At 39.1% G+C, this 16,581-nt stretch overlaps 1 protein-coding gene across 4 annotated transcripts in view; it reads right to left on the bottom strand.

Moving 5' to 3' along the window:
- Nucleotides 1-16,581, bottom strand: part of Trim24 (tripartite motif containing 24) — a 96,623-nt gene that overhangs the window by 16,411 nt on the left and 63,631 nt on the right. For 3 of the 4 annotated variants that reach the window (XM_090333381.1, XM_090333379.1, XM_090333382.1), the window contains 4 exons: nt 10,641-10,758; nt 7,469-7,737; nt 3,780-3,953; nt 613-789 (listed from right to left, as the gene is read on the bottom strand). In XM_090333381.1, coding sequence (XP_090189507.1) covers nt 613-789; nt 3,780-3,953; nt 7,469-7,737; nt 10,641-10,758 — 738 coding nt within the window. The remainder of the gene's footprint in view (nt 1-612; nt 790-3,779; nt 3,954-7,468; nt 7,738-10,640; nt 10,759-16,581) is intronic. The other variant, XM_090333380.1, reaches the window with a different exon arrangement.

Here is a 16,581-nt window from a genome sequence, read left to right as displayed (position 1 = left end):
AAACAAAAAGTGATTTCTCCAGTGCAACATAAAAACAACACCATTTCCCTAATTCACTATCAGGCTAAACAGTGATAGATTTCTAATTAAGAACTTAATACTTGCTGGATGCTGGGGACTCATGATTGTAATCATAGCTACTTGGGAGACTGAAGTTTCGAGACTGAGGTTTAAAGCCAGCCCAGAGACTCCCAAATTCACTGTTTTTTTTTTTTTTTTTGAAAGATTTTATTAACACTGATTTTTTGCATCATATTTCAAATGTCATGTTTAACAAACAAGTATTCAAGAAGGGAATCTCTACATGCAATCACTGGCACAGAGATTTCAGAACATAATTAAAATTAAGCTGAGGTTTGTATGTCATAGATACATATCAATCTATATAACATTATGTCTACAGAGTATATAGCCCATCATAGATTTTTATGTGTATGTAGTTATATCTCCAAGACCATGTCCATACCTTGGGTACCCGAACATTGAGTCATCGTTCTTGTACTGTTTGGATCTAACATCCACATATCAAGGAGACCATGCATGCACCTTTTGTTCCTTTGGTTCACTGACCATTTTTGAAAGAGGATGTTGAGAATTTGTGTGCATACTTACATCTGGTAGAGAAGGGAGATTGTAAGAGCCTCCTCCCACTGATGAATTCAAATCAATCATAGGTGAACTGAAGCTCTTTCCATCACAGCCGGCTGCACTGGTGATGGTGGGACTGGAAGGGGTGGAGGATGTGCTGCTGGCCGTTGAGGGGGCACCCTGCCCGCTGCTGACCTGCCACTACAGCAGCAAGGAAGGGAAGGAAAACAGGCTATCCATCATTAGGCCTAGAATGTGAGCTGTACCTTAGTCATTCTTTCAGACACGGAATGTAAAAGACAGTTTGCTGTAGGAATTTAATTATAACTTGCATGAAATATACAGGGGTGGGAACAGGTAAGTATAAACTTTAGTGATCTTGTCCAGTAATAGAAATAAAAATCTGTGAGACTCTTATCTCTAACTACCAAAAAACTGAAGTGGTGCTATGGCTCCAAGTAGCATAGCACTAGCCTTGAGCTGAAGAGCTCAGGAACAGCACCCAGGGCCAGAGTTCAAAAGCCCTACAACGGATCGAAGAAAAACAACAACAACAACAACAAAAAAACATTCCCACAACTGATCAAAAAACCTCTATTAAAAAAATTGGATGGCTTGATGGATAAATGCATGGCTACGTAGGCATACAGACAGTATGTGATGAAGCATGCAGAACAGAATGTCCTCTATGAAATTCCTCCTACTTCTGGTATGTTTGAAAATTTTCACAATGTAATTTTGGGGGACCAGGAGCGTGGCCTAGGGTAGAGTGCTTGCTTAGCATACACAAAACCCTAGGTTTGATTCCTTAGTACCACATACACAGAAAAAGTGGTGCTGTGGGTGAAGTGGTAGAATGCTAGCTTTGAGAAAGTCCAGGGACAAAGCTGGGCACAGTAGCTCATGTCTGTAATCCCAGCTACTCAGGTGGCTGAGGTCTGAGGATCTCGGTTCAAGGCTAGCCTGGACATTTAAAGTCCATGAGACTCTTATCTCCAATTAACCACCAGAAAATCAGAAGTGGTGCTATGGCTCAAGGGGTAGGGTGGTAACCTTGAGTTGAAGACCTCAGGGACAACACACCCAGGCCCAGAGTTTAAGTCTCACAAAGGAGAAAAAAAACAAAACAAAACTCTGAGACAGTGCCCAGGCCCTGAATTCAAGCCCCAGGACTGGTTAAAAAAAAAAAATATATCGGTTGAGGAGGGGAAAGGAAAATAACTGAGAGACTGAGAAGTATCTCAAACTATGGAAGAGAAAAAACTGTCAGTCACATCCACTCTGTATGGATTACACTACAGAAAGAGTATGGCATTTTAAACAATCTAATCGTATGTTTTGCTGCAAAAACTACACACAGACCATATAAAATTGATTGTGGAAGTTATTTTACCCTCTTACCCACTTCTCATGTTTCACCCTCCATATAGCCCATCCTCCTCCTCCTCTCTGAAGAGCAATTACACTTGGTGAATGTCTTTCTATGTATGAGAAACACACATACACGAGCTAATAACTCACAAAAATTGTTTTTCCTCACATAATATATGTAGGCTATCATATAGATCAGCATATTTTCTTCTTCTTCTTTTTTTTTTTTTGCCAGTCCTTGGGGCTTTAACTCAAGGCCTGAGCACTGTCCTTGGGCTTTCTCAAGGCTAGCACTCTTCCACTTGAGCCATAGCACCCCTTCTGGCTTTTTCTATGTATGTGGTATTGAGGAATCGAACTGGGGCTTCATGAATACTAGGCAAGCACTCTACCACTAGGCCACCTCAGATTAGTATATTTTCTTAAGATCTGAAAGTGCTTAGTTTATGTGCCCTACTATTCGTTAATATATTAAAACACATTTCCTTCTATATTTTTGTCTGATTTGTGTTTAGATTCTTGGTCAGAAGATATTTAGGGAAAAAAGTGAGAGCTTTTACTTATTTAAATATAATTGGTAAAAGGAACAACTGAACACTTAAGACACTAATTTAACTTGTGGTACAACTATGTAAAGTATTAATCTTATAGTTGGGCTTAAATTAAAAAAAATACTAATTTTCCCAAGGCACAAAATTATTAGGAAAATAAACAGAATTTAAAAATTTAAAAGGTATCATAAGGTTCTTTTTATCTTTAATAATAAACTAGAGCTAAGTATAAATTTTAAATATTTAAGAAACTGGGAGTTGGAGGCATGGCTCAGGTGGTAAGGCACCTTTAATGAATGTGTCAAATACCTAGTTCAAGTACCCATCTCAGATTTAAAAAACAAACTAACTTTGTCATGACAAAGTCAAACTGGATATATACAGACACACTGACATACACTTGAAACAAAACTTTCACATGATTTGATCGAAATGTTGTGAAACTATAGGATAGCATCATCTTTGCTTGGTCTTGGTTAAAAAAAACAAAAAAAACAAAACAAAACTAAACCAAACGTGACCTACAAGCCTTTAGCCGGAAAGACTTGACTCAGGAGCTGTGAGATTTCAGAGCACTAGATAATTTTACCAGCCGAGCGTGGTGGCTCACACCTATAATCCTAGCTACTCAGAGACTGTGGTTCAAAGCCAGCCCGAATGAGATTCTTATCTCTAATTAACCACCAGAAAACTGGAAGCAGCTCAAAGGGTAAGGCAGTAGAGGATAGTAGTCTTGACTTGAAGAGCCCAGGCCCAGAATTCAAGTCCCACGACTGACAAAAAAAAAAAAAAAGAAAAAAAGAAAAAGAATTTTACCTGAAGGTACTGTATCAGAAATATAAATGATAAATTGTATCTTAAATGTTAGTCTTTACCAGATTAAGACACATTGTAAATTGAAACTGTACCGCACTATTTGTTCATAAGATGTCTCCTGGAAACATTCTGTGGAATACAACTTGGATTTGTTAGCATACTGGATTTGTTGAAAACATACTGTGCTCATCTGTAAAGTTTATTTACACACCAGAACTGTGAAATCGTATCTTGGGTTGGATTATACTGGGTCTAGAGAACTCACTTTCTCCCGTTCATCCCAAGTTTCTTTCTGTTATCTTTACCCCTCTGGGTCTGTCTGTGATACACTTTCTAATCCAAGGTCATTACCAAAAATGAAAAAAAGCAAATCTACTCTTGCTCTCTATTACCTACTGATTGGGTCTATAAATTCAGTGTAATTGGAAAAATGAGGAGAGAGTAGATATGTACCTGTTTAATGGCTTGTTGAGCCAGGAAAGCCATTTGCAGGGGGCTGGGTTTGACTGCTTGGCGTGGTACACTCTGGCTTGGTGGGTACCTCAGCTGTTGAGGATAAGGAGGAGGAACTGGTCCATTGGGTTTAGGGTTGTGATTCTGGAAGTTTATCAAACGTGGAGGGGATTGCTAGAAAGAAGAAATTTGACCACTTCAGTAATAATTACGTTATATAAAATGTTAGAGAGATCTTTTTTTTTAAATAAAATTTGAAAAAAAAAAAAGACAGAAACCTTGAAACAGATGAATGGAACTATTTACTAAGATTACAAAAATGGAGTAGGGCAGACTTTCAGAATGAGTATGATCAGTTTTTAAAAATGAATTTTTAAGAACTCATGGGAATGAGATTTTTGTACCAAAATGGATATATGCCACCAGGAAAGCAGATGAATTCTATTTGGTGTCCTTCTAAATTGTGTATTTGCAAAAAACTTCTTGCTTCAAATCTCAAATAAAGTATGATGAAATAGTAACTGCTAACATTTACTGAGTTGTCATTAAATATCTAATATTGCTTTTGTGTGTGTATGTGCTAGCACTGGGCCTACCACTTTCACTTAGCTTGCTTGTTTACACTGATATTCTACCACTTCAACCAGGCTTCTGGTCTAGCACTTTATTTTTATTTTCAAGATGGAGTTTTGTGGACTTTTCTGATTGAAGCCTCTACTTCTCTAGGTTTCAGACTCCTGAGCAGCTGGGATCACAGGCATGAGCCTAAGCATCTGGCTCAGATATTGCTCCAAGTGCCAAATATGTGTGCCAGTCCTGAGATCTGAACTCAGGGCCTGGATACTCCCTGAGCAGTTTTGCTCAAGGCTAGTGCTCTATCACTTGAGCCACAACTCTGCTTTTGGCTTTTGGTAGTTTATAGGAGGTAAGAGTGTTGTAGACTTTCCTGCCCCTGTTGGCAAACTGATCTTTAGATCTCAGTCTCCTGGAGTAGCTAGGATTATAGATGTGAGCTATCTGCTCCTGGTGATTCATTTACCTTCCCCCCCCCCCCCCCCAGTCCTGGAGCTTGAACTCGGCCTGAGCACTGTCCTTGAGGTTTCTCAAGGCTAGTGCTCTATCACTTGAGCCATAGCACTACTTCTGGCTTTTTCTGTGTATGTGACACCAAGGAATCAAAGCCAGGATTTTGTTCATGCTGGGCAAGCAAACTACCACTAGGCCACACTCCTGGCCCCATTCATTTACTCTTGACAATAATCCTTTGAGGTAGGATTCTTTTTATTTTACATATAAGGAAACAGATAAAGAGAAATTAAGTAACCACTCAAGATTAATAAAGATAGCAAGGAATAAATCTGAGCTTTGAACAAAGAGTCTGAAACCAAGGTCGTAACAAATCATTCCTAACGAATGATTTGGTATTAGTAATATTTAAAAGTTAATGAGTTTCAGATCTTACTGAGCTCTGTCACTGAACCCTATGAAGTGAATACCTTTGACTTATGAATGAGGACACTAAAGGTAAGAAAGCTTAGGAAACTTGAAAAAAATCAAATAGCAAATAAAATGCAATACTCAGGATTCAAACCAAATGTAGCTCATCTTACCATTACCAAAATGTGTACTGGTTTTTAGCTAGCTGTTAAGATATTATGAGTGAGTATCCCTAAAGAAAACAGACTTTGTGTTGGGTATGGTAGTGTACTTCTAAAATTCCGGCACTTGGGAAATGAAGGTAAGACTGTGAGTTTGAAGCTATCATAGTAAGACTTTATCTTTACCTTATTCATGGGCAATATAGTCTGCACACCTCCACTGAGCCAGATACACAGACTTACCAGCTCATGTACAGGCATTTCCCAAAACACAGACAAAAAAACTGGTAGGAAACTAAGAATGTGAGGCAGCAGAACTATGTAAAGTTTACAGGACATGTTAAACTAATTGGTGAATATAGATATGGATATTTGGCCAGAACTGACAAAAAGGAAACAAAGGTCTAGAATAGAGAGTACATAAAAAAAATAACAGTAGATAAGGTAAGAGCCACTAATGTGAAAGCTATTTCTAAGTGGGAAAGTCAGGTTGGATAGCTCACCTAGTGCTCACCTATGTAGGCTATCCCCTACATAAATTACACGAATTACTAAAACTGACAAATGGACAGAGATCAAAAGCAATTTGGAAAAAAGCAGGCTACAGTGGTCACTCTGCCTGCTTGCTGTTTATTATTTACATAATTCTCCTCACATAATATTTATCTTCCTCACTGTTAGTGGAAAGGCAATTAAGTGACATGATGGATTTGACCATGTTCTAGTAAACTATTCTAGTGTGACTCCGACATTTAAGAGCAGTATTAACACATGCAATGTAGGCTCTTAAGAGTATGTTTGTTCTTCTTCCCACATGTGGCTCCACAAAAACTTCAGTAATTTTTGTAGTCCACTTGTATGATGTCATTCTACCCTCAAGTTTCCTGTTTTCAGCTCTGCCAGGTGTGCTCCTTGGTGTCTAAAGCATGTATCTCCACAGGACATTCACCAAAGGTCTTTTAAAATTGTTTGCTATGTACTTTCTGTAAAACTTGGATTGAAAGTTTAAAATTGGTATGCAGATGCATGGCAGTGGCTCACATCTATAATCCTAGCTACTCAGGAGGCTAAGATAGGACGAGAGGTAAGAGGATCATGTAATTCAAGGACAGCCTGGGGCTATTTGGAAAAGACCCTATCTCAAGTCCTCTTTTCCCTTCAAAGCCTAAACAAAACCAGAAAGCCCGCATATATTCCTCCTAGTAGTAAAAACGTTCTCCCCCTAATGTTTCCTTTTCATTAGATGGTAATAAATATATTCTGTGGTTTTTGTCCTTGGGTATGAACAAATTCTGAGCTAAGATGAAGAGGTATGGTGGAGTACTTTCCTAGCAAATACAAACCTCAGTTCAAACCCCTGCACTGCCAACAAAAATAGAAGCCAACCCAAATTCTGGCCTGATTTGTTAAGAGTAGTAAAAATTCTTAGCCTAGGTCTTTTAAACACCATTCCATTTTTTTTGTGTCATATATCACAATCACTTCAAATCTTTTGCAGAAACGAGTAGAATGTAAGTTACAGAAGAATTAACTGAGAATGAGGATTGCTACGTGAAGACATGTGGGTGGGATGTTTGCTCAGAGATAAAGACTGAAGAAGGTAAGATTCTAAAGAGCTCTAAGTCCTGCCCTATTCTACTGGGCAGAATGTGGTTTTCTAATCACTTTCTCCAGAGAGAACTGGCCATTGAAATGAGCCATTCTGAAGCACTGACCTAGGAATTACAGGTACACAGCTTTTCCCATCCATCACGTTCTTTGGGTTCTTTGGGAAGATAAACATTGATCTCCCATTAGAACTGGAGGGTAATGAACAGTAAATGAAAATGGATTCACCAACTAAATCATCATTTTTAAGTTGTACTGACAACTCGGTGTTAAATAAGGGATTCTTAGAGTGGTAAATTGCTATAAATTCATATATTTAAATTAAATGGTATGTTGGTTATTTTAAGTTGAGCACAATTATACTACAATTCTCTACAGGCCTGCTCCATATAAATTCATATATTTAAATTAAATGGTATGTTGGTTATTTTAAGTTGAGCACAATTATACTACAATTCTCTACAGGCCTGCTTCCAAATTTACCTGATGAGAGATGGAAGGCTGCTGGATGGGCCCCTGCGTTCTAGGGTTTGGTAAACCCACAGGTGCTGGCCTCCGTTGCACCTGTTGCCTCTGAGCCATTACCTGTTGCTGCATATGCTGGAGTCGTAACTGAGCTAGGCTGATCTGTGTTGGAAACTTGGATAACTGGTTTGAAGGTAAACCACCTGATGGCTGTGCATTCTGTTCCACCACAGGATTCTGCTTAGGCATTTGTGGCTGGCTCTCTTTATCTTCAATTACTAAAGAACCTAATTAAAGAGAAAAAAAGCATACAATAAAGGTTTTTAAAAATGACTGGTGAAATGTCACTTTTTGTATGGATATCTTTGCTAAACTTAATTGCCAAGGAATTTTCTGATCTTAGGACTCTGGGGTAAAATGTTAAAAACAAGAGAAATCCAAGGAAGTTTTATCTGTGCAGATTCTATCAACCAAAATTTACCATATGCAAGGAGATTTTCCAAAAAAATTTACTAATTTAGGGGCAGGAGTTTGGCCTTGTGGTAGAGTGCTTTCCTTGGCATGCATGAAGACCCAATTTGGTTCCTCAGTGTCACATATATAGAAAAAAGCCAGAAGTGGTGCTGTGGTTCAAGTGGTAGAGATCTAGCCTTGAAAAAGACCAAGGACAGTGCTCAGGCCCTGAGTTCAAGCCCCAGGACTGGCTCACACACACAAAAATTACTAATTTAAACTTAACTCATTAAAAATAATAGGTAACCTGTTTATGAAAAAAATATTTAAAATATATTTAGTGAAGAGTGGCTTCTTTTTCTGTACTGGTACTGGGTCTTGAACTCAGGGTCCCACATGCTCACAATACCTTTTTGGCTCAAGGCTAAATGACTAGCTTAAGAGCTGAATTATCATATCTGTTTCTGCACCGCAACACAACATATTGTTTAACACTAAAATGTATGATGAAAATCTCACACAGAAATGCAGCTGAAATCTACTTTGAGAACTATTATTTCAAACACACAAACCTGATCTTGGTTCTAGAAATAAAATCTACAGAGTGGTCTGAATGTGGTATTTACAATACCACATTTGTTCCACCATTTCAATGTATACAAAGCTATCTTTCATAATGAATGGTCTCCAACTACCATTTTAGAGCTTATGAGTGTCGAATAGCTTTAGAACTTCAACAGCAGAGATATGAATGTTTCTGATTTAATAAGTATGCATTCTGAACAAAAGTGTAGGTATTGTTCATTAAAAACTTACTGTGCATTTGGTGCTGTGACAGGTAGGTAGGTGTACATGCTGTTTGTAAAAGGAAATATTAAATAGTAAAGTGATCTAAGATTCATAGACTAAAAAAGATTAACCAAATATTCATCAAGATCAATGGTTTTCTCTAGCACTCTTCTATAAAATATTTCTCAGAAGCTATGGATAAATTCGGAATCTTGCCTCCCATCATCTCTCCTTCTTGGGAGGTTTACAATGTAAATTTCACTGTAAATATATTACTAAGCTGTAGTGGAAGGTGGACAAATATAGCCATAATTCAACATGTATGTGTGAAAATGAAGTGGGAAATCATGTGACTGGTGGTAGGAGTGACTAATCAAGATTTACCGTTCCTACAATTGCAAATGCTAAATTGTAACTCCCTTGCACAACCATCTGAAGTAAATTTTAGTTTTAATTACGAAGCTGTAAATTTCAAGGATGTTAAGCCTTTAGTGCTTAACCTTTTTTAAAAAAATTTTTGTGAGACAGAATCTCATTTATGTAGCTTTGGTTTATCTCAAACTCAGCTATGTAACCAGGTTGGAATGAGAACTTGTGATCTTCCTGTCTCAGTCTTCTCAGGTGCTGGGATTATAGGTCTATGACAACATACTTGTTAAGTCAGTTTTCACAAATTCATTTATCGTTTTGTTTTTAACTATGTAGATTTACCTAAAATGTATCCATTTTATATGTAAAGGCTTAATTCTCAGATGTGTCAATAATATTTACATGTTAAAATTGACAATGTTTTTAAGTACATACACAATGCATGCAGATTTCTACCATGTGGCAGTCTCAGTATGGAAGAATGCACAGCAGTAAGGTAGAGTAAGGTGAAGAGTCACATATGGTGCTCTGTATCTCTGAAGCTGCTTCATTTTGGTGAAGGAGTAGGCACATGGCTATACATACTTTTAAAACTGGCCTGCAGGGGTCTCTTTATCACTTCTGCTTCAAAGATTCTTTTTGTTCTTCCCTTGAGTGGAAGAGATTTGTATAAATGTAAGTCTATTTCTTCCTTTCCTAGCGTGTTCCAGAAGCTCTGGCCTCTCTAGCCATGCTTTGTTCTTTTCTAACACAGAATCTAGCCTTGGGGATGAGACTGCAGCCATCTTTGATGATTCTGAAACAAGTCAATGAATCTAAAAAAATGTTACCAGAGGGGATACTGGGTTTTGATGGACAAACAATGCAGAAGGAAATTTTTTTGTTGCTTGCCTGTGAGAAATTAAGGAGGCAAGCAAGACTAACTCAGTAAATAGCATAACAAGAAAGCAAAGAGGATAACTTTCTGCTGAACTGGTTGCAAGAATATTCTTAAGATTTGGGTACTTTTCTGTATGTTATACTTGGGCTCACAGCACACAAGCACGTATTTATAATCGCATTAGGCAAAAGAAAAAGCCTTCTCCCTAAATAAGATAAAGCAATTTAACTATCTGGTACTTCACAGGTGGATCTAATGAAAAGTTGGTAACAACATAAGTGAAAATATAAAGAAATAAAAAGAAAACATCCTGGGCTGGGGAGATGCTGAGTTGGTAGGGCACTTATTTTGCATGTGCAAGGCTCAGGCTTGGATTGGATTCCCAGGACCACAAAATTTATACTTAAATATATATATATATATATATATATATATTTAAAAAATCCCTTATGCACAAATAATCCAGAGGTAATCTGCTTTTATAAATATAGAGTAAACAATACAAAAACAAGATTCTGTGGGGTTGGTTGAAGGATGACCCTCTTAAATTTCATACCCTCCAACTATATACATGTTTATATTCATGGGCATTTATTTCTATAGACATACATTAATCATTCCCTGGAAAAAACAGCACGTATTTTTTAAAAGTTAATGGAAACCCTTCGGGTATGGGAAGAAAGGTACATAAAGACCTACCTAAGTTGATAATATTCTGGGCCCAGAAACTCGGATCACAGTGAAACTGGATGGTGTTATTTGTCACTGGGGAAGCATCACATCTCGCACGAAGGAGGTGTCGCAGCCGGTATGTAATCTAGAAGAAGCACAGAGACAGGCGTTCACCAGTATCTTCATTAGGAGAGTAATTCATCACGTGTCCACTGGAAATCTAAAAGTATTCTCGTGTATGTGCATGCCAATAAACAATGTAAGAAGCTTATAAACGTGGCTTCACAACATAATTTAATTTTGTGTGTGTGTGTCTTGAGACTTGAACTCTGCGCCTGGGTGCTATCCCTGAGCTCTTTAGCTCCAGGCTACTACCCTACCCCTTGAGCCACAGCACCACTTCCTGTTTTTTGGTGCTTAATTGGTGATTAAGAGTCTCACGGCTGGCTTTGAACTGCAGATTTTCAGATCTTAGCCTCTTGAGTTGGTTACAGGTGTGAGCCACTGTGCCCAGCAACATAATTTTCCTTTCAACATACTTTTCATTAAACTTTGCATACATTTTCAAGTGGTAAGTTAGGTTTTTGTTGTTGTTGTTGTTTTTTTTTTTTGCTAGTCGTGAGGCTTGAACTCAGGGCCTGAGCACTGTCCTTGGACATTTCTCAAGACCAGAGCTCTACCACTTGAGCCATAGTTTGCAGCTTTTTTTTTTCTATGTATGTGGTACCAAGGAATCGAACCCGGGTCTTTGTGCACGCTAGACAAGCACTCTACCACCAGGCCAAACTCCTGGCCCCATAACTTAGATTTTTTAACAATGAAAGTTCACACAAATAAGCCGGGCGTGGTGGCTCTGTCCTGTAATCCTACTCAGGAGGCTGAGATGTGAGGATTTCGGTTCAAAGCCAGTCCAAGCACTAAAGTCCAAGTCCCTTAGACTCTTATCTCCAGTTAACCACCAGAAACCGGAAGTGGCGCTGTGGCTCAAGAGATATGAGGGTAGCCTTGAGTTGAAGAACTCAGAGACTGTGCCCACGTCCAGAGTTCAAGTGTCATGATCTACAAAAAAAAAAAAAAAACGCCCCACAACTTTTCATTACATTTTGAAGTACGACTCTTTAAGAGGTAAGTCAGATTTTTTAACAATAAAAATCTACACAAATGGCCGGGCGTGGTAGCTAACACCTGTAATCCTAGTTACTCAGGAGGCTGAGATCTGAGGATTGATTGGGGCTCAAAGCCAGCCAGGGCACTAAAGTCTGTGAGACTCTTACCTCCAATTAACTACCAGAAAACCCGAAGTGGCACTGTGGCTCAAGGGATAATAAGGTGGTAGCCTTGAGCTGAAGTGCTCAGGGACAGCACTCAGTCCCACAACCGATCAAAAGAAAAGTTCACACAAATAACTCCAGTATTTGTAAAACAAAATGTTGATAACATATCTTGTTCTTTGGCTGCTGCTGCTTCTTGTTCTTCTTCTTATTTGCCAGTCCTGGGCTTGAGCTCTGGGCCTGATCCCTGTCCTTGGACTTTCTCAAGGATAGAGCTCTACCTCAGTACTACTTCTGGCTTTTTTTTTTTTTTTATGCATGTGGTACCAAGGAATTGAACCCAGGTCTTCGTGCATGCTAGGCAAGCACTCTATCATTGGCCAAACTCCCGGCCCTTGTTCTTTTACTTATTCTTTTATTTATTTTTTTTTTTTGCCAGTCCTGGGCTTGAGCTCAGGGCCTGAGCACTGTCCTTGGACTTTCTCAAGGCTAGAGCTCTACCACTTGAGCCTCAGCACCACTTCTGGCTTTTTTCTATGTATGTGGTACTGAGGAATCGAACCCGGGTCTTCATGCATGCTAGGCAAGCACTTTAACCACTAGGCCAAACTCCCGGTCCCTCTTTTATTAATTTTTTTAAACTTATGGTTGAAACTTGCTAGGCAAGCACTGAAACCACATTCCTCAGCCCTTTTTGCTTTAGTTACTTTTCAAAAGGTTTCACATTTTGGCTAGGGGAGGATAGTGACCCTCAAATCTCCAGTGCCTACAAGATTGGTCTGAAAATTACCCCCACCTTCTCTTCTCTCCCTGGCTCCCTGGGCCGCCTGGGTATGAAGTCAGGACCTCTCCTACTCTTATTCTTTTAAAGGACACAGAATTTAGTCTTAGGGGGCTGATGACAAATAGGCCAGGTAGTAAAATGCTTCTCACTATAGTTTGGTCCCTTCCACCTTTTTACACAGGGCCAGCTTTGAAATTTGAGTATATTACATATCTCCGCTTCTCTCCCAGGAACATCTCTCATGTTCCATTCATCCTTGAAGATTTCACTTCTTGGCTTACAAACATTATCATCTCAATGTGACTGTCACAATTATTGAGTTCAAAATCCAAGTAGATGATCTTTCTCTGTCCTTCCATTTCCCTTTCGTTTCCTATTATTTAATCTAATTTAAATCCCAGGACAACCATCATTTTCTTGCATGAAACTTGTCTTTCACTTTTCCCACTTTCCTTCCTTTCATGAGTCTTTTCCTCACAGAAAACATAATGAAGAAACCACATTGATCATTTATATTCAAGCAGGACGACTTGGGCTGATGGAGCGAGTGACCTCACTTTCAATAACTTCAAATACTCACAGGACACCCTTTAGGACTAGCATATGGCATTCCATTGGTTCTTTCGCTTTTCTACTTTCTCCTGAGTCACTATTTCATAACTTCTTTTTTCTTGTGAACTCTTTAGCATCCTCCCCAAACCCATTCTTAGTCTCAGCTGATGGTCTTGCTTACAACTATTTCAATGAGAAAAAAGCATCAGAACCTTCTTGTGATTCGTCTCCAAATGGCCATCAGTATAAGCACTCCCTCATACTGATGCCCATCCTTCTAGATAAAGCCAACCCTTTCTCTTGTGCATCACAGCCCATTTCCTCTTGCTTTCTCAATGATTTTTTTCCTTTTCCTCCAACCCCAAATATTCTTTTTTTTTGGGGGGGGGCACAGTCATAACCAGATAAACATGCTTTAACTTCTTCCAGCCAAAAACAAAACCACTAGCCAGGCACTAGTGGCTCACACTTGTAATCCTGCTACTTAGGAGCTGAGATGTAAGGATTGTGGTTGGAAGGCAGCCTTAAGACAGTGAAGTCTGATTTTTTATTTTTATTTGCTTTTTTGTTCCTGGGGCTTGAACTCTGAGCCTGGGCATTGTCCCTGGGCTCTTCAGCTCAAGATTACCACCCCACCCAGTCTGAGAGTATTATTTCCAATAAACCACTCAAAAAAAAGCCAGAAGTAGTGTTGTGGCTTAAGGGGTACAACCTTGAAAACAAAGAGGCTCAGGGTCAGAGCCTAGGCCCTGAGTTCAAGCCCTAGGACCTGCAAGCAAGCAACAAAACAAAACACAATACTTTTTCAGCTTCTATCAATAACCCATGTATAAATGCAATAAAAAAATCTTCAAAAGACTCATTTATATATGCTGTCTTTTTTTTTTTTTTTTTTTTTTTTGTGGGTCATGGGGCACTGAGCCCTTCAGCTCAAGGCTCCCACCCTACCCCTGGGCCTGGGCATTGTTCCAGAGCTCTTTAGCTCAAGGCTACCACTCTACCCTTGAGCCAAGCCCCACTTCCCCATTTTCTAGAGGTTAATTGCAGATAAGAGTCTCAAGGTCCTTTTGTGCTTGGGCTGCCTTTGAACCTTGATCCTCAGATCTCAGCATCCTGAGTAGCTAGGATTATAGGCATAAGCTACCAGGGGGGCGGCTTATCTATGCTGCCTTCTACTATTGCCTAAAACCATTATATGAAGGCTTCCTGGGGGAGGGGGAGCTCTACCTTCTCCCTTGAGGCAGTATGCTATAATGCCATAGTTCTACCTAATTTCACTAGCCGTAAGAATACACTTAGGTTCCAAAGTCAAACTATTTTTGAACTCTTCCCTTGAGCTAAAAAAAGAAATGCTTGGGTTCTCATTCTCCTTGCAGGCATTGCATAACCTGTCTCTACTGTGGGTGCTTCCTTCTCTCCTGTACCTCTACATGCATGGGTGCCTTAGAGCCAAGCATTTCTGACCTTTCTTCTAGATTCCTCTATTTTTCAGTAATCTCATTCAGTCTCATAGTTTAAATGCTTTTATACCTCTCCTTTGAACTTGCATTTTTAATTGCTTATTCAGTATCAACACCTGATTTATCTAATAGGCACCACAAAACTATCTAAAAGGGACTCATTTCGGGGGGGGGGTGTTTTGTATGCATGCCTATATTGGCCTCTTAATCTTGATATGCTTTTTCTGCTCACTATGGCACTCTACCACTTGAGTCATACTTCTACTTTCAGCTTTTTGCTAGTTAACAGGCAAAAAGAATCAAGTATTTGTCAGGGAAAAAAAAAAATCAAAACAGATTTTCCTTCTTTGTGCAGAAAAAGCTCAGGGCCAACACCCAGACATCATGGTGTTCAAACCCCAGGACTGGTACAGAAGAGGAGGAAGAATAGAAGGGGCAAAGGAAGGGGAACAGGAGGATGAAGAGAAGAACTTGGAAGTGGTCTTTCCTCTTCTATTTTATGGAACAGTTTGAGAAGCTAGTTCTGTTTAAGTCTTATAAAAGTGAATTGGTTCCAGGCTTTTAACTTTGTTACTACTTCAACTTCACTTTTCCAGGGATGGTGGTGAAGAAGAGGCTGGAGCTGGGATTTAGGGGTCCCACATTCACTTGGCTTTCTTCCTCAAACTGGCTCTCTGCAATTTAAGCCAAATTTGCAGACTAGCTTTGTGTTGGTTTTGGAGATGGAGTCTCTTAGACTTTTCTGCCCTGATAGGTTGCAAACCACAGTTCTCTAGTCTCAGCCTTTTGAGTATCTAGGACAACAAGTATGAGCTACTGGTGTCCAGCAATTTTATTGTTTTTTTAAATGAATCTTTAGTTTTGGTAGCTAATGAAAATGTTAATAAATTTATTTCACCTAGATTTTCTAATTTATCAGTTCAAAAAAGTTCCTCACCATGTTTTTTGATTTTAGTAATGTGTTTTCTAACATCCCATTTCTATCACTAGTTTTACCAATTTGTTCTCTTTTTCCCAGCTTGGCTAAGGGTCTTTTTCTTCTTGATTTCTTTCACAAGTTCTGGAAATTTGAACTTAATGCCTCACACTCTACATTGCAGATGCTCTACCACTTGAAACACCTATGCTTCCCACTTTTTTTTTTTTGCCAGTCCTGGGACTTGAACGCAGAGCCTAGGCACTGTCCTGGGACAGTTTTTGCTCAAGGCTAGTGCTCTGCCACTTGAGCCACAGCACTATTTCCTGCTTTTTCTGTGTATGTGGTTCCAGGGAATCGAACCCAGAGCTTCGTGCATGCTAGGCGAGCACACAACCACTAGGCCATGCTCCTAGCCCTGCAGTATTTCTTTAGTTATTATTAATTTCAGCTATTTTTTTTTTTTTACTAGTTGGCTTTTTTTTTAAGGACCTTTAGATACATCCATTGGTTGAGACATATTTATTTTTCTGTTTAGTGGCTCTTTGAGATAGAATCTTGCTGTGTATTCCACATTGGCCTGGAACTCAAGATCCTCCTGTCCCTGTATGTTACAGCTGTGCAGAATGTCTGGCTTTCCTTTGATTTTACAAAAAAATGTATGCACTCAAGCAATAAACTTCACAACTATACAACTAGTTACTCAAGTGGCTGAGACCGTAGGAGCAAGGTTCAAGGCTAATCAGAGCAGATGAATCTATGAAATGCATCTCCAATAACCAACAAAAAGTCAGAACTGGAGGCATGGCTCAAGTGGTAGAGCAAAAAAGTGTGAGGTCTTAAGTTCAAACTCCAGTATTGCCACCAAAACAAAACCAAATTACTTTTGTGGATTCCATAGATTTTGATATGTGTTTCAAATTGCATTGGAGTCTAGCAATATTTAAATTATTTCTGATTTCTTCTTTTGGATGATCCATTGATT

The sequence above is a fragment of the Megascapheus bottae genome, chromosome 5 (genome assembly GCF_031878675.1).
Source record: "Megascapheus bottae isolate mThoBot1 chromosome 5, mThoBot2.hap1, whole genome shotgun sequence".
Classification (NCBI taxonomy): Eukaryota; Metazoa; Chordata; class Mammalia; order Rodentia; family Geomyidae; genus Megascapheus; species Megascapheus bottae.
The sequence above is the reverse complement of the archived record's forward strand: the minus strand, read 5'-3'. Positions and strand labels throughout refer to the sequence as shown.